This window comes from Tauraco erythrolophus, chromosome 2, assembly GCF_009769465.1.
Source record: "Tauraco erythrolophus isolate bTauEry1 chromosome 2, bTauEry1.pri, whole genome shotgun sequence".
In the NCBI taxonomy this organism is placed as follows: domain Eukaryota; kingdom Metazoa; phylum Chordata; class Aves; order Musophagiformes; family Musophagidae; genus Tauraco; species Tauraco erythrolophus.
The window spans coordinates 115,305,032-115,323,355 of NC_141466.1; the positions used below are offsets into that span (position 1 = coordinate 115,305,032).

The window sequence follows — 18,324 nt, forward strand, 5'->3', positions numbered from 1 at the left end:
TCCACCTTAGAGATTAGATTTTTCCAGGGGTTAAATGTGTCAGTATACCTTCTCACTGTGGTAGTGATGCTAGTTCTACATCCCAGTTGTTTACAGGTATCCAGAACCTGTTCCTGGTTGAATGCTTGCTTGCTCTTTTAATTGCAGGTGTTCTTGGGTAAAGGGGGTTGAGATTTTTATTTCAAAGTTAAGAGTTGGAAGAAGCTTGTTTGCTGTTTTTCAACATTAAGCAAAATTTTTGCTTCCTAGCTGTTTGTGCAAAAAAACCAAAGAAAACCCCAAGAAAAATGCCCAAGTTTAATATTAAACCTGAATTAGAGATAGTAAACTATAATCTGAGCAGAGTAAGTTTAGAGATGTTTGTAATACTACAAAGATGATATGGGGAAGCTTGAGAGAATTTGGATATCTGTGTTCTTTCCCATTGCCTCATTCTGTTGTGTTGCAGCCCTCCCCCAGCGCACTCCAAAGATCTGCAGCCAAAACCCTTGAAGCCAAGTCCTGTTTCCTGTTTCTTGCTGCTTTTTTTAATGGACAGGACTCTTATTTTTTTGACCTTACAAAGGGCAAACTAGCAAATATCTAGCTATATTTCCACTTTTCATATTCTAAAGGCAAGCTACGCAGTGGCTAGGTATGTTTCTAACTTTCCTGTTCAGTCCGCTAGTTTCAAAATGGACAAACCTATTAATTGTTCGCCGTGTGCCAGGGACCAGAGTGTAAGTGCTTTAATGCTGTGCTGTTTCATTTGCCTTTTTTGATGAGTGTCAGATTTAATACAGAAAAAACACTGATTTGTTTCTGGGTAGCAAAGTTGAGTGCCATTGAGTGGGTGTCAATAAAATTCACTAACTCTTTTTTTTTTCCCCTTTTCAGAGTTCTGTGGAAAATGCTAATACTGCCCAGTCTCTAGCTGGTTTACTAAATAAATGCAGAACCCCTCAAGGACAAAGACTAGTTAATCAGTGGATCAAACAACCGCTTATGGACAAGAATAGAATTGAAGAAAGGTAACAGTGTTATGTGTTTGATAGGCTTACACAAGTTAGTAACTATTTTACAGACGACACTTTCTTTTAAGCGCAAATACTACAAACAAGACATAATGGTGGTGGAGGTTTTTATATGCTATCCTTCATCACATTGTAGTTAGAGCAGAAAGTGTTTTTCCCTGAGATGAGAATTGACAGGTTACTGTTTGATTAAATACTTTTTCCAATTACAACATTTTAAAGAGGAGGTATGATATGTTTAGATGGTCAAATGGTTCATGCTACAGGCTAAGGCAGTGTAGGAGCAACTTCTTAACTGTTATACTGCAAATGCCCAAGCTCTGTAATAGTATTTTGATGTCACTTTCAGTTTACCAACGGAAAAAAAAAAGAAACCAAAAAAACCCCCTCCAAATAATTAAGCAGTAATGACCTCTCTGTATTTCCAGAAAAAAACTACCTTTGATTGCAGTGGGGCACTATTACCGCATCTTGTGTAGATATTGTGACCCAAATATGGGTGGTCTTTTTCTTCCCTGTCCCTTCATACTGCTGCCTGTCACCGTGCATATGCCCTGCCAGTAGACAGCAGTATCAGTTGATACGAAGCCTTAGGGAATCTGGCAAATCTCTGCTGAGAGTGTACAGATAATTCTCTAGCCTTCAGAAGAGAAAACTGCAAAGGCCGTATTTCTACAGTGTGTATGTTTGTCTCTTGATTACGTTCACCGTGCAAAGAAAAGTTACACTTTTTTTTAAACTTGTGCTAATATTCTTATAATCGAAAACCAAACTTCATGCAACTCAAGTGAAAGGCAGGTTAATTCATTGCAAAAATCTATGTTAATGTGTACCTTGACAAAGCAGAAGAGACCAGAAACTGAATTTAACTTTGCTACCTTCTCTAAGGCTCATGTTTCAGATAGGGCCTTACAGATATATCTATATATGCTGTTGGGCTTTAGTACAGATCGTTTCTACCAAAAAAGAAATTTTGGCTTGGTCACATTGATGTTTGAAGAAGTTATGCAAAGAGCAGTTTTCTCTCTAGATTTCTAGAGACTGAGTTATAGTTATTCTGCTTCTCTTCAACAAATTTTTCTACTTTTTATAATAATTTCCAGAATAGTGCCTAGTAACTTAATCAGGGCACACCTAGAAATGTTATTAATGTGACACTGACATATTTGTCCACAGGTTTATCGAATGCTCTATCTTACTCTGGCGTTTATTACAAGAGCTTTCATCATTAGTTCTTGATTATGTGTCAAGGATCATCTACTTCTATCAGTTTTGGATTCTAAGACCTAAGCCAACTTTAATTTTATGGTTATACTGGTTTTAAGATTTTGAAAGTCATTACTCCCATTTGTAGTTTCCTTATGTCAAAGTAAACATTGGAAATGTTAACTTTTGTTTCAGACTTGTTTGCTCATTACCGTGCATCAGAAGTCCTGCAAGTTTGGAAGAGAGATGGTGTTTTCTTGATAAAGCTGGGATTAAATGACAGGCAGAAAATGTAACACGACCTATTTTGTAGAGTTATGATCATCTCTGCATTTTGTTTTGTGATTCTTTATGGCTAATGTTGACTGCATTTAGGAGAAGTTATATTTAAAGCAGGAGAGGAGTAATTAAAAGGAGTTAAGCTCTTAGTAAAGCCTGTAAAGGTTGGTGTATCTGAGTGTTACGAGGTTGAAGGAGGTCCATTGGTAACCTCCTGTATCTTGCTCAGCCACAAAATCATTGGGGTTGCAATTTGTTAAAAGTAGTTTGTTTTAATCTGTACTTATGGACACCGAAATACTATAGTCACAGTTTTTCAGTTTATTGTGCAGCATAGAACTACATAGCAGGGAACTACAGGCCTGTCAGTCTGACCTCGGTGCTGGGGAAGGTTATGGAGCAGATCATCTTGAGTGCCATCATGCGGCACGTATAGGACACCAGATCAAGCCCAGTCAGCAGGGGTTTGTGAAAGGCAGGTCCTGCTTGACTAACCTGATCTCCTTCTTTGACAAGGTGACTGGCTTTGTGCATGAAGGACAGGCTGTGGATGTTGTCTACCTATACTTTAGTAAAGCCCTTGACACCGTTTCCCACAGTGTTCTCCTGGAGAAACTGGCTGCTCATGACTTGGATGGGCGTAAGCTTCTCTGGGTGAAAAACTGGCTGGATGGCCAGGCCCAAAAAGTTGTGGTGAATGGAGTTAAACCCAGCTGATGGCTGGTCACAAGTGGTGTTCCCAGGGGAACTGGGGCACTGGGGCCAGTTTTATTTAATATCTTTATCAGTGACCTGGATGGGGGGACCGAGTGCACCCTCAGTAAGTTTGCAGATGACACCAAGTTGGACGGGAGTGTTGATCTGCTCAAGGGTAGGAAGGCTCTGCAGAGGGATCTGGACAAGCTGGATGGATGGGCTGAGGCCAACTGTATGAGGTTCAACAAGGCCAAGTGCTGGGTCCTGCACTTGGGTCACAACAACCCCATGAAACACTGTAGGCTTGGGGAAGAGTGGCTGGAAAGCTGCCCAGTGGAAAAGGATCTGGAGGTGTTGGTCAACAGCTGGCTGAATACGAGCTGGCAGTGTGCCCAGGTGGCCAAGAAGGCCAACAGCACCCTGGCTTGTATCAGAAATAGTGTGGCCAACAGGACTAGGGAAGTGATTGTCCCCCTGTACTCGGCACTGGTGAGGCCACACGCCTCACACTTCCAATACTGTGTTCAGTATTCTGAATATATTGTATTTTGGTCCCCTCACTACAAGAAAGACCTTGTGGTGCTGGAGCATCTCCAGAGAAGGGCAGCGAAGCTGGCGAAGGGTCTCGAGCACAAGTCTTATGAGGAGCAGCTGAGGGAACTGCGGTTGTTTAGCCTGGAGAAAAGGAGGCTGAGGAGAGACCTTCTCGCTCTCCGCAACTACCTGAAAGGAGGCTGTAGTGAGGTGGGTGTTGGTCTCTTCTCCCAAGTAACAAGTGATAGAATGAGAGGAAATGACCTCAAGTTGCACCAGGGCAGGTTTAGATTGGATATTAGGAAAAATTTCTTCACGGAGAGGGTTGTCAGACATTGGAATAGGGAAGTGGTTGAGTCACCATGCCTGGAGGTATTTAAAAGGCATGTAGATGTGATGCTTAGGAACATGGTTTAGTGGTGGACTTGGAAGTGTTGGGTTAATGGTTGAACTCGATGATCTTCAAGGTCTCTTCCAACCTACACTGTTCTATGATTCTGTTGCTAAGCTTGTCTGAATGCCTCTTGCTTTCAAGTACTGCTTTGAATTTTAATTCTTTGGCTTTAGGATAAAAGCAATGTATTTTACTTGTAAGCTGCTGGTGTGTGGTCCTCCCAATCTTAATGCTTTGCAAAGTGTGTAGGACTGTTTGTCTTTTAATCCAAAGGAACAAGCGTAATAAGAGAAGCTGTTAGTGGGACTGATGAGATGTAATGACAGATTGAAATATCTTTTGAAAGATATGCAATCACCAAGTTTTTTTTCTGTACAGCATATTGTGACTGTTTTAAGAATTACAAACTATAATTTAGAACATATAGGTGGTTTGAGAAGGAAATATCTGGACTGCTGTTCCTTAACTTTTCCTTTGTGGTCAAGGGAAGTTACTGATTCCATCTTAGCTTGAAGTGTGCTGAATTAAAGGACCCCATTTAACACTTAGTGCAAAACTCGTATCAAACTAGGCTGAACTACCAATTGGGCTGATGTTAGATGACAGTGTTTTGAAGTAAGCCTGTTGTTTTGCTTATACAGGAGGTAGAATCATAGAATCATAGAATCCTTAGGGCTGGAAGGGACCTTCAAAGGTCATCTAGTCCAACCCCCCTGCAAGGAACAGGGATAACTCCAACTAGATCAGGTTGCTCAGGGCCTCATCCAGCCGGGCCTTGAACGTCTCCAGGGATGGAGCATCCACCACCTCTCTGGGCAACCTGTTCCAGTGTTCTACAACTCTCATGGTAAAAAATTTTTTCCTAATATCCAACCTGAATCTACCTCCCTCTATTTTAAAACCATTACCCCTTGTCCTATCACAACTGGCCCTCCTGAACAGCCTCTCCCCATCTTTCTTGTAGGCCCCCTTGAGGTACTGGAAGAATACTGAGGTACTGGTATTTCGACTTAACTTTTATTCCAGTAGCATAGAATTGTACATCTGACTGTTTATTTAAAAACTTTAATAATTGAAGTTAGACTCTTGTAACCCTCTGGTAAGTCCTGTAGGTGGTGCAAGTCATCTTTTGGAGCTAAATGGATCAACTTCTTTCAGTAGATTTTAACCTGCAACGTGTGGTTAACATTTATGTATAAATAGAACACAGTGTTACATCAGTAGTCCATATTAACCATCGATACAGTAACAACACAAATTAACGTACACAGTAAACATGCTTCAGAAAAAATAATGTTTATCTACTGGAACAGCTCCTTATGAGAACTAAGAAAATAGGGGTTCCTGATACTTGCCTGTCTTGAAAGACTGCCCATGTCTGGCTGGTTTTCCATGATTAAAAAAATAATTATCAGTCATAAGTATGCAAGATACAGCCCTACTTCTCTCATGTGGTATGTTCAGAAGGCAAGTACCTGAGGTTCTTGCTCCTTGCCTTATAGTCAGCATATTTCTGAAATTAGAATGTAGTTGCAGAGACAGGAAGTGCAAATACATCTATTAATTGTGTAACATGATTGACTGTCATACAGCAAGCAACTTTGGTATGTAATGTTTGTTTTTCAGATGCTGGAAAGTCTTGAGAAATATGACAGAATGTAAAATAGTGCTCATTATGCCCTGACAAGGGAACTCGTGCTGAATGTATTACTTTTTTTCCTGATTTTTTTTTTTGGAGGAAACTATCTGACATTTGTGCACAGCACAAATACGAAATTCCAGCCGACTTTTTTAGTCCTCCATGCATACTGTGGCTGAACCTCTTAGACGTCTGTGTCCTGTAGTAGAAAAGGTGCAGAGGTCTCGGTTCCAGAGGAGTTACAGGCTGTGGTCTTACATCAGTTGTTCTGATTCAGCCCTGCTTTGAGCTTTTCTCTCACGTTCCTCAATATGATGCTGCATGGGGGCCAGATTGTAGAAACCAGTCCTATCTCTAGCAGAGTCAGAAAGTAATAGGTTTAGGAATCTTGAAGTGCATCAGTGGCTACGAGGGTAAAATTTCCAAGTTTGTAGAACATTCTCATTAATCAGTCTTGAATGACAATTAAAGTAGCAGCTTGTTTTTAAAAATGAAAAAGCAACTTGTTGCTAGCTAGTGTAGGCAGACTCGAATGCCTTTACAGTGCTTTATTTAGTAGTAAGTTAACCTAACATATGCTTTCTCTAGCAGATAAGCGGAGGGATGGAGTGGGGTAATGCATATGGGATAGCTTGGAAGCCGTGTGCCTGGGGACTCATCTCAGGTGCTCGTGAATAGACAGTATGTATGAGAAACGGCCAGGTGAAAGGACAAGTCTGTGTGTGTCACAGGCCTGTGATCTCCCTCCGATCGCAGAAACACAATCGTGCCACTGGAGTGCTCTAGTGCACGCTCCTTACGACGGCCAGGCAGGGAAGATGGATGGCTTGAGCTTCTGCAGAGATACGCTTCAATGCGCAGACCTCTGCTGCGGTGTGGGCAGTGGGCCTATCCAGAGCTTATGGGTCAGGATTATGGGACGGCAAAGTGACGGGGGGGCATTACAGTGAACATCTGCAGCACATCTGCCCTATCAAGATAAAGGAGTGGACAAAGCCACCTTGAGACAACAGGAAGAAACATGGTCGTGGGCCCTGGTTCTCTTGGAGGACTTGAGCTGCCCTGGCACTTGCTGGAGTGAAGCACGATGCTTACATCTGTGCACGTGGTGGCAGACAAGTCGGCAGCGCGCCCTTGCAGCAGCGAAGGCTGACCGCACACGGGGTTCCACTCGTGAGAGCAGGTTGAGGAATGTGATTGTTGACATCTGCTTGGTAGCTGCGAGGCTGCATCTAGAGCACTGCGTCCAGTGTGGGGCTTTGCAGTACAGGTAGGTGGACAGACAGGGACTGGTCCTGCAGAAAGCCACTGAGCAGGATCGTGGGCTGCAGCACGAGGGGTATGAGGAGAGACCTGGGTTTGTAGCCTGGAGAAGAAAAAACTAAAAGGGCGGACCTAACAGCTGCTTTCAGCTGCCTAATGGATGGGAGCCAGAGAGAAGGTGAAGCTAGTGCTTCTTGCAAAAGGGCACAGCAAAAGCACAAAGCAAAACAGACACCAGCTTTACCAAAGGACCTTCCAGCTGGATATAAAGAAAAAAATTTTCACCATGAGGATAGTCAGACTCTGGAATGTGTGCTTAGACAGATGGAGGGATCTCTGTTCTTGATCAGTGTTCAACTGAAATTAGCCTTCTTTTGAGCAAGGACTGGAACTAGGGGCCTTAAATTCCCTTTCAACATAAATTGTTCTGTGATAGGTTTTCACTACTTTTGTGTTCTTTTCTAAGCAGCAGCTGTCCTTGCAAAGCATTGCAGATAGGCTTAGTTGCTTCTGTCATTGTGGTTGGCAGCTCTGGAAAGACCTTCAGTACTTTTCCAAATACAGGTCAGTACTTCTCCACAATAACGGATAGATTTCAGGCAGTTAAATTAGTAGATGGTGACCTGCGTCCGCAGTAAGGGAGGGGAGAATATGACCAACTTGGAAGTTTGTCTAAATGGCTTAATTAAAATGCACTTTAAACACGAGGAGTGCCCCTAATGCCTGTAAAGAAGCTTCTGAAATGCAGGTTGCATCTGAGCTAGTTGGAAGACAGAGATGTGATTTGTTATTGTCATACAGGTCATGATGCAATAAATATTTTGTATGAGAGAAGTTGTCATTCCAGTGACGTGGAAATGGTGCTGGCTTCCCCGTAAGCCTCTAGAAATGTTAGAAAAATACCACCTTTGTCATTCCAAAAGTTATCGTCTCTAAGTCCTCTAGAGAAATGTTTGGAGCTTGAAGCTCTCAATGCTTCTTCTTTAACCCTCTCCCCTCCCTTAACCTATGTTTACTATTTTCAAAACTACTAGATAACTTGTATTTTCATTTGGATTTGCTTGTAAAACTGAGGTTGACAGTGCTGTCAATACTGAGTGCTGTCTAGAAATATTAAACAAAAACTCTGCTAGTCAAGCACATGTCAGGTCATATCTTCAGGAAGGAACTTCCATCAAAATCCCAGGTACTTGAAACCTATTAAAAAGCTTAGATTCTTGTGTTGCAAGAGGCTTGTTTTCCATTTTCTTATTTGAGAACAGAACAGGGGGATATGAATAAGAGTTGAAAAAAGACTCCTTTGATGACACCTTCAGGTGTGGGAAAGGCAATGTTGCTGTTTGAGCTGGAGAAGTGCCTAAAAGCTGTTTGTATTCTGCATGTTATGCAAATCGTTTGTCTTCTAGGTCAAGGATCAGCAATCAGCATTGCAAACCTGTAAATTATAGGTGGCATTCAATGGTGCAGCACTGGAGCAGGCACTGATAGTATCTCCTAGTTAAAACTTCCAGCTTGCCCTCTTCATCCTGACAAGTCCTCGCTTGGTGCAAAATAAATAGAAGGATTAAGCTTTTAGTCAGTTTCTGTTGCATATGAATTTTGAGGCTCAAGGGGAATGAAAATTAAACTGAAATTTGATTGAAGCATCAAATTGGTTTTCAAATTTTTAAGAAATAATCAGATTGCTATTTATTTAGGGAGATGTGAATCTGCAGCTGCCACGCTGTTCTCTTGCTCTCAGCCAGCCAAAAGGAGGTGGATGGTAATTAATGCAGTAGTTACATTTTGCTTAGAATCTATGTTTAATTATTCAGGATTTTTTTTTTTTTTTTAAATCACAGCCATAACTTAATGAAGTTTCCAGTTACAGAGTATGACCATATGAAAACTTTTATTATGTATATGTGTGAAGCTCTCTGCTTTGTCACAGTATCCTTGGTGGTCACTAATTTGAACATTGTATACAGGAATATGGTATATTCTCCATGAAAGAACAGTGAACGTATTATTGTTTCTGCTCTGTTGAATTTATATCCACAAACATGAGAAAGGTGGTATGTTAGGAAACTGCAACGGAAGCTCTTGGCAAGATAGTTTTGTCTTGACTTGTAATTTTATTTCATTTATCATGTATAAGGGTTGTAAAAGTCTTTAATGTTTTGTTTACATACAGTTTTGGGTTTCTCTTCTGTACAGAACGAATGCAAATGAAGAAATATTTGTCTTTTACGACAAAGAAATAGAACTTGTTCAGTATGCTCTTAGTCTGCATTAGTTTAAGGAAATGCACAGGTTAGCAATTTAAAAGAGTGTTAGTGTGGAGGGAGTGTAATAAACTTAGCCTCTTAATAGCATATGGAAACTTGCAAGCAATAAAACACTTAAAAAAATAATCATGGAAATACTTTTCCTCAGCTGCCTCTAGTCTTTGAAGACCATGCAGTAATATTGTTTTGTCACTGTATCCCAAAATGCTGTATTTAATTAAAAAGTAAGACTGCCACAAAACCTCTGCAGTGTAAGGAATTATGCTGAGAAGTAGACTTAGCTGCTTTCCATCTTCAGTTTCTCTGGATGGTTTTGGGTGGGGCAGTTTCACTATATGGAGTTTACAAACTTGTCCATGACTGTACAGTACTTGATGAGCTCTTGCTCAGCTGCCTCCATTGTTCTTTGTTATTATACGAAATGGGGGCTTATTAGTAATTCTTAAAATATGAGCACTTGTTTTCCAGAAGCCTACATACGACGTTGATGGAATGGCAATGTTCAAAAAAAGTTATGTGAAACTGGTTGTTCATGTCTTTAAATTAGGATATTTTGGCCTTCGTGTCCTTGACGCTTACTCTAACTAGCTGTTCTGTATGCAGGATTTCCTTGGTCTTCAGTGGTCAGACTTCAGTGTGAAGGTTTTTTGTTCGTTCTTGACTCTTATACATCATGCAGCAACCCGTGACGCTGAGTTGTTTCGTAGTTGGCTGGCACTGTAACTTTTTTAAATCAAAAGGTGTAGTCATGCTTCCCTGGCTGTGGATTGTCACCAGGTCCCTTGTATTGGTACTGGCGCTAGCGTTCATGTAGCTGCTTGGTTGGTCTTTTGATGGGGAATTTAATATGGTAAAATAATCCAGGGTGTAACATTGTATAGCATTGAATCCAGTAAAACTAGGCAGTTGCCAAAAGGGGCGATCCCAGTTCCCCTTTCTAGCCTTCAGCTCCTGCTGCTCCCTTTTTTTTATTTTTTTTTTGTCTCATAGCTACAGAATAATTTGGTTTGTCTTGTTCACCTCATGAAAACTAATCCATGAAAAATTGAGGAAAGTTGTCATCTAAAGTTAATCCTTTTGCTCCTCTGCAGCTGGTCCATGACTTTCTATCATAAACATGAGAAGATGAACATCTTAAATGCAAATCAAGCAATACCAAAAGTCTGTTCTTCAGATTTAATGATGACTTGTGTTTGCTTTCTCTGGGTATCTTGACTTTTTTAGAGCTTACGCTAATTAATTTATGTTGTGAGTTGGATTACCAAACTTGCTGCAGGAGGTTAAATTGGATGTCTGCCTATCCTCAAAGTGGAAAAGTGTCTGAATGTGTGGAATGGAGCTGTTGACTACCATTACTCAATAAACCTGCTACCTTTCTGATGAATTCACTATGAAGATGCTACTTTAATATTTTTTAGCTCCTACAGAAGGCAGACTATGGAAAATTTATGAAAAATAAAGTATGTAGGGAGATAATAAATCAAGCCTCTTGTAACGTGGGGAAGGCAGAAAACATATCTCTGCCAAAATGCGTAGGAGATACTTAGAGAATCTTATTTTATGAAATATCCTCTTACTGCTTTTGTCTATAAAGTTCCTTGAGGGTAAGAGACTGTTTAGTCCAGCAAGATTGTGCTGGGTTTTTGAGGTAGGAGAGGATTTGCTGTATAAAACATCTTATATTCAAAATGCAACGTTGATGGATCTTCTGTATGCTTTTTCTTCAATAAGCATGCATGTTTAAAAGTTGGGAACAGTGTTTATTGTTCTGTGAATTAGCAAGTTGCTATAAGGTGAGAATTTTCCCATTTTATCCCAGCCGCTCTTCTCTGGATCTGTTTAGTTCTTTAAGGGTAATAATTTTATTATTTCCTAGCTGAGAATGAAGAGGAGTGGTGAATCAAATCAAAGTAGTGCTGTTACGTAAGACTCTAGTCTGAATGGCAGTTCTCAATAATTAAAATATAATCTTTATTCCTACTTGGGAAACATAACTTTTGAGAAACGTAAGTGAAGATTTATTTTCCTTTTCTATAACTTGAATAACTGACTGTTACTGTAAGTAATATACTCAGGCTGTGGAATGGGAAATAAAAGACACTTGGTTTTGGTTTTAACTGTGACTGGGATGATTGTGTAGGTTGGATGCAGAGGTATATGAAAGTTTCTTCAGAATACAGACAAGAACGATACTCTTTGCTTTAAATGTTTTAATATTTTCAGGAGCCAAGTCTCGTAGAGAAGGATGGTCTGCCATGAGAGCGTGGGGTGGTCCCAACCACAAAGTGAACCATCAGCGGGAGCTGGTGAGGGAGGTGCTCGTAGGCCTCTTTGGGTCCCTGCTGCAAGGGCATAGGTGGTCTTCAGTCCTATCTGGAGAGAAACAGTGGGACTCTAGGCAAGCTGTGGTCATCGCCTGCCTGTAGAAACGCTCCTGAAGATCCCTCTCCTTACTGCTCTGAAACATAGCTTGCAGCCTGTGACTCTTGGCCATGTGAGGAGATAGATGTATGTGATAGTACCATGACGAGTGCTGCTAGCCTTGCCTTATAAACGGAGAAAAAAATGTTTTCTTTCTGCTTCTCTTCCTTTTGTCATAGGGAATTCGTGTTCATGCGTCGGAGCGCTGCAGTTCTTCGCTCTGACGTGCTTTCTGGCTGGAGGAGGCAAAGCAAGCTCTGCTTGTGTGCTGCTGCTTTATTTGCATATGCTCCAGAACGATGCCAGGCACTCCCTTCCCTCAGGGTCTAAAAATATTGCTGTTGCAGCAGCCTGCTTCAGGAGCGAGATCTTAATTGTATCAAGTGGTACCTTGCTGGCAAGGATAAGACCCAAGATTTTATTTTTTTCTGCTGAAGAATTATTCTCTTCTTTGCCTTGCTGAATCTGCTGGAGTTGGGAAGTGTTTAAACGCTTGTTCAAAACTAGCGCATTATTGGTAACCTATTTCAGTATAAATAAGACTGCAATAAGTGCCTTTTGGGAAGAAAGCATTTGATTGCAGTTATCGATGCTTTTTCTGAGAATACTGTTTTGTCTTTTTTATTGTGAGCTCATTAGCTTGCAACCTCACAGTCAATGCATAACAGCTTCCAAAGCTTAGCTTGATTGTTATAGAAAATAGTTATTTTGTGCCTGGTACCCTGTATGTAATGTCAGGGCTTTAATTTACTGTCTCTGGGCTTTGGCATAACACTCAAATGGTATATGCAGGAATTGGTGGGAAAAAGTCTGTTGCTTTCCTGATAAATATTAATGTTCTATAAATGTAACGGATGTAGAGGAGTGAACTCTGATTATTTAGCAGAATGAATGCATTTATTGAATTTAAAAATTTATCTGCAAGTGGACCGTTTGAGGTTGTTAATATCCAGTGTTGTTTTCATGGTTTGAGGACTAATTAGGAAAACTAGAAAAGGCAGGAGACTGATGTTTGGATGTAGCTTTCTCTTATGTTGCTTAATCTCTCAGGTTAAACAGCAGGCAGCCTGATGTGGAGCACTTCTGTCTGGCTGCTTAGTAGCACACTTTGTGTACCTGGTGCTCTGAAAGTGCATGCAATGTGCTTTCTGTGGCTCCTCTAGGGTCTAAAGCTGCCCTTCAAACCTCGGACTTTGCATTCCAAGGGACTACTTCAATAGAGCTGCAAGAAATAGTCAGCATATTCATGATTGCTTCAAGTTATGCATTTGAGTAAAAGACAGCAGTAGTGAGTTCAATGGAAAGACCTGCCCTGTAATAGTGGAATGAAGGCCAATTTCTAGAGCTAAATACATCCTGAAGGCATCAGATACTTGCCTGGAGATGCCTTGATTGAGTTCACTTCTGACTTGAGGGAGAAAGTATGGCAGGGTGGAGAAGAGCAGCAGGTAGCAATGCTACCTCACACTTTTTGTGGTGGCGGTGAGGGTTTCTGCCAGCTTAGAAGTGCTTGTGGGACCGTGGCTAGGGGATATAATTTCCTAACCAGCTCAAGCCAACATTAAGATACTACTGGCTTGTCCGCATCTGGCTGGGCCACCCCTGAGCGAGGTAGTTCAGGGGACCCTCGCTGGTGGAAAGCTAATACAGCCACAGCAAAGGAAGATGGGGCTGCAACTGAGAGCATCACCTTCAGTGTCAACCTGAGATATCTGCAGCCACCTTTACCAGACTACTAGTTTTTATTCCTCCCTGCTATGTGGCTTGCCTGTGTAAAGAGGACAGCTTTCAAGCCATACCACTGAGCCAGGTCATGCTTGGTCTCTATGACCGTTTTGTTTCTGCAGAGGAGAAGTTTTGAAACTCTTTTTGGGTCTAGAACTGTGAATCATCACAAAATCTTTTAAGAAGCTAGGAAGATCATCAGAGTACAAGGATCGCTATAATCTTACTGGGATGACAGCATTGTCTTTGTAGGAACGTACACATTACAGGTAAACTGTAAGATGCATCACTGTGGGGCTGTTTGTTCCTGATTTGCCATTTCTGTTAAGCTACTCTATTACACAGTGTCTTTTCATTGCTAGAAGCCTGTAATTTCACATCCTCCACATAGTAATGCACTTCAAATTCTGAAGTGAGGGGATATATACACTGTTGTACTCTTTCACCTTTGTTATTAAGGCAAGCTGTAGCTTTTTTATTTTTTTTTTTTTCTAGTTTGCAACAGTGGTTTTCAGGGAGGGAAGCTGTGAAGTCATTTGATATTACAGAGGCATTTACAGCACATTCTTAACTGAGGAAACAAAACCAACTTTGTGCTAGCTCGTGATAACTTGGATGAACAATCTGTGATGCTCGCTCAGACATAAGATTTTGAATCCTAATGATATTGTAGGGCCAAATTGTACCAATTTCATTAAAATAATAGAAAGATTTTGACCCCTTGCTTGGCATATTCTCTCTCGTATGTAAGACATGCTAGAGAAGTATGTATACAACTCATCCGGAGAGCAATGTTCTGAGTTGTTGATGAAACAAAAACCTGGATTCAAATCTTGTGTCTTCAAAGTACTGGAAGAACTGATGCTTATGGTGGGTCCCCTGCAAGGCTGCTCCTGCTGCTTGGGCTAATATTGCCGCCGGCTGGAGGCTTGCTGCCAGAAATCAGAGCAAATTCTGTGTGCACACAGTGTCCCGTGCGAGCTGAGTGGGGGATCAAGAAGGTCAGTGACATTAAGCCTTTGGTGTATGAGTGAAATAAAATGGCTTTTGGTGGTATTAGTCTCTCTAAAGCTCTTGGTTCCCTGATTCCTCACGTTTTGTGTTATTTTTATTTCAAATTGTTTACAAAGATTGCTCCAGTTTTGTAACAAAGTCTTTTGTGCATAACTAAGCACTTCCAAAAGCGTGTGTGGGTTGTCCAGATCTTTTGCATTGTTAATTCTTTGTGCTTGCCTGAGAAATTTTGAATGTTGTTTTTATAAATGCATATAACAACTCTGTATTGGGCAAAATGACCTGGGATAGTCAGTGTGATTTTTATGCTCTTGTGTGCTGGAGTAAAGTAATTTTCAGTGTCGGGCTTCAGATACCTTATTTAGGCTCCTGTGTGCCCATCTGAGGTGTCTGTCTTAATACTTGAAAGGCTGTAAAGCATACTGGGGTTCTTTGTCATGAAAAGAGCTTTACAAATTTAAGGTGATATTTTCTGCTTACCTAAGGTGGTGACAACTGGACTTTGGCTGAATTTCGTGAGATGGTGTTGTTTGTCTAGGGAATAATTGAGTCACCAGGAGGGAGCTTAGGACAATGCCTTGCTTATTTCTGGCTTGAAAACACAAATGCTGGTATTAATCTACTGCAATTTGGTCTAGTGTGGGCTTCCTTCAGGGAGTTAAAATGCAAAGTGCTTTGTGTGGAAAAGAAAACCCAACTAATTAGAACAGGTAAGATGGTGGCTTGGCTCTGCCCTGCCCTCCTGTTGAAGAGGTGGTATCTGAGGCTGTAGTGTTTGACGTTATCCTGGTAGTTTCTATAGGCATAGAAAAGAAGAATTTGTCAGTTTTGTGTGTCGGGGTTAAGCAAGTCCAGGGAGGGTTTATCTTGGTTTATCTTACATTGGATTAAGAAGAGATCTGAGTTTGAAAGAAACCCCAGGGAAACCAAAATAATGGTACATGAGGTGTTTTCCACTTTCCTTTGTGTGATGGAAATATGAAATTCAACTGGTATAACTTTATATTCTGAAACTTTTGTGGTGAGATCAAAGTCTTATCATATCTTAAAGCAATCTTTAATATGCTGCTTTTGTAAGTGGCATTTCTTTGATGAAATCCTATATAATCAAGTTGAACAGTTGGACAGAAAGTTGATCTTATTCTGCAGTTGTAGAAAACCTTTAGCAGGCAGAGAATACAAATGTGTGCTCTTCAGAAGTCTTGGCTGTTGAATAGCCAGGGGAGTTACAACCTTTAAGATCTACTTAAAAATAAGTCAGCTTCTCCTGTAAAAGAGTGCATTCTTAATTTCATTTTAGTGTTAACACTTTTTTCCTTGTGTCGTGTGGAATGTTGAGTTAGTACATTTTTTTCCCCATGAAAACATCTACTGGAATTTGGGATTTTAAGTTACTACTCTGTAGTAGTTATTTAATATATATATATATATATATATTACCCATTATTAAATATATATATTACTGGTTATATATGGATCCAAGTTTCATAATACAATACAAACCCACTTTTTCTGAGTAGTGGTGCTTGGAGAAAGCATTTTCCTTCCTGCATGCATGGGAGGTGCAGAACTGCCCAGGGTTTTGTGGGATGTCAGTGGAGGAGAGATTAAAACCTGGGTGCTTTATAACTCAGCTTGTTGTAGCTCACTGGTTTGTTAGGGTTTGTTTGTGCTGGCCGATCCTGCTCAGGCATTAAAAATAGTCTATTCATTTTAACTCTGGTCTTTTATTTTCATCTGTTAGTTTAGGTATTATTTCTACAGACAGAATTCTTTTCATTCTTCTGTGAAATCTGTGTACCAATCAGGCTTGATTAATGTTTTCCTATGAACTTAAACATCTATGCCTAGCTCTGTAAAAGCCTAGAAATACAATTAAACCCTCCTGACATCCTCTGTATTGTGGCAGTATTGAGTGCAGTAACCTTAAAATTGTGATGAAAAATGCTGCATAGATGTAGCAAAGGAAGATGCAATCTTTTCTGATGTCAAATGGGATGTAAACCTCGGCGGAATGGAAGCATTGTGATGAGACTTGGGAAAATGTGTGCCGCTTATTAGATCAAAAACAAGTTTTTAATGTCTTTTTTTGGTGTGGAGTGTTCATCTTTTGTCTGTTAGTAGTAGGTCCAAGAGACGCCTCTTGTCCACAGTAAAACACGGAAAAGGATGAAATGCTTTCAGTTGGATTCCAGAACATCCAACAGAAACTTGGAGATAGGTGGAGTTCTCCCCTGTGCAACCCCCAGCACACTAAGCCTAATGTTACTTGTTATTGCACAGAATTCAAAGCTGGTAAGCAGCCATGGTTTTGAATAGCAGGAAAAAAAAAGGGAGTTATTTCCAAGTTCAAGAAAAATACTTGTGTTTGTTTTCAGTTATATTAGCTGAAATTTTGTTTACTGTTTTTTTGTGGTTTAATTTGCAAGTTTAAATAACCATCTTGAAACAAAGATTTCATTTATGTTCTAGTGTGGTTTCACTAGTTATCAGTGTTTCCGTTATCTTGACTGTTCTGCCGTAGATCTGGGGGGAACGTTTGCCTTATTTTCCTGTCCCTTTTGGCTTTGTGGCAGAAACAAGTTATCCAGTGTTGTCAGCTGTTGTTTGATTACACTTTCTTGGATTTTTTTTATGAATTTCTTTTTGTGGTTTTTTTTTTTTTTGTTTCCTCAGTCGAGCTTTATATGAGAAAACACCCTGTCATTTGATTCCATTATTACCTGTGAGCATTAGGCATGCCTTATAGTTGCATTATCTTAACGTAGCCCTTTCTGTGCAGCAGCCTTGTATGTAGTCTTACCATACAGGAAATTATTATGCAAAATGTGGCATGAACACAAACCTGTCAGCCTTATATTTGTGGAGGGAGGAAAATAGAACAGTACTAGGAAGGTCGTGAGATGTTAGTCTAATTAGCATGGTTTTGGCAGAGGAAAATTGTACCATGCTGATCTGAGAACTCTTTGAACTTGTCATTGTTGTGGACAAAGGAGAAAAAAAAAAAAAGAATAAATTAGAGCTTTCATAATGCCTTGACAATTTCTTATCCAAGAGGCTGTTCAACAAGCTGAGGGAGTCATAGGACGAAAGTGAAGGGTTTGTTTGTGTAAAAGGCAGAAGCGAAAAAGAAACAAAACAAACCAAAAAAGGTTTTAATCTTGGCAAAGGCAAGCTCAAGAGTCCAGAAGCTGCATTTGGGATATTCTTTAATGATCAGGATAGCAGCTGACTAGTAAGGTAGTGACACTTTTAAAGGTGACACAAGTAAGGACCAAACTTTTAATGAAAAGTAAAACAGGCTGACTGATTGGACAGAGCATGATGGTTTTGATTTTACTAAGTATAAAACAATGTGTATAGAAAGAAAGAATGTAATCTGCCTATGTCTTACCGAGCTTTTCATGGATTCCGAAAGGGTGCTGGGCATCTGTGTGTCAGGTTGAAGGCGAGTCTCTCTGCAGTTGGATTTTAAAGATAAGGTACTGTGGCATTATAGAAACTGTTGCTGCTGGTCTTTTCCAAGTGCAAAATTTAATACGTTTCAAGAAGTGATTCCATGCCTATATGACTGTCTGGGTTATTGTTTGTGTAAGGACCTCTTGGAAGAGAAACTAAATGCTCTGGCCTGAAACATAAGCTATCGGAGGATAAGATAGGGTCTAATATAGAGGACAAACTTGAATTTTACCCATTCTTGCATGTCTGAGATTGGTTATCGAAATCAGAGAAAATAGTTTTTATACTGGAAATTTTAATATGGAAATCATGGAGTAAACTGTAGCTTAAGCAGGTTGGATAAAAACACCAAACCCTGGTTTCCTACCCCAGACAAGAGTAGTATTTTTCTAGGTTAAAATTCACTTTTATAAT

At 40.3% G+C, this 18,324-nt stretch overlaps 1 protein-coding gene across 1 annotated transcript in view; it reads left to right on the forward strand.

Moving 5' to 3' along the window:
* MSH2 (mutS homolog 2) overlaps window positions 1-18,324 on the forward strand; it is a 63,442-nt gene that overhangs the window by 6,919 nt on the left and 38,199 nt on the right. The window contains 1 exon segment of the mRNA XM_086630058.1: window positions 877-1,010. Within this exon segment, the coding sequence (XP_086486184.1) occupies window positions 877-1,010 (134 nt within the window).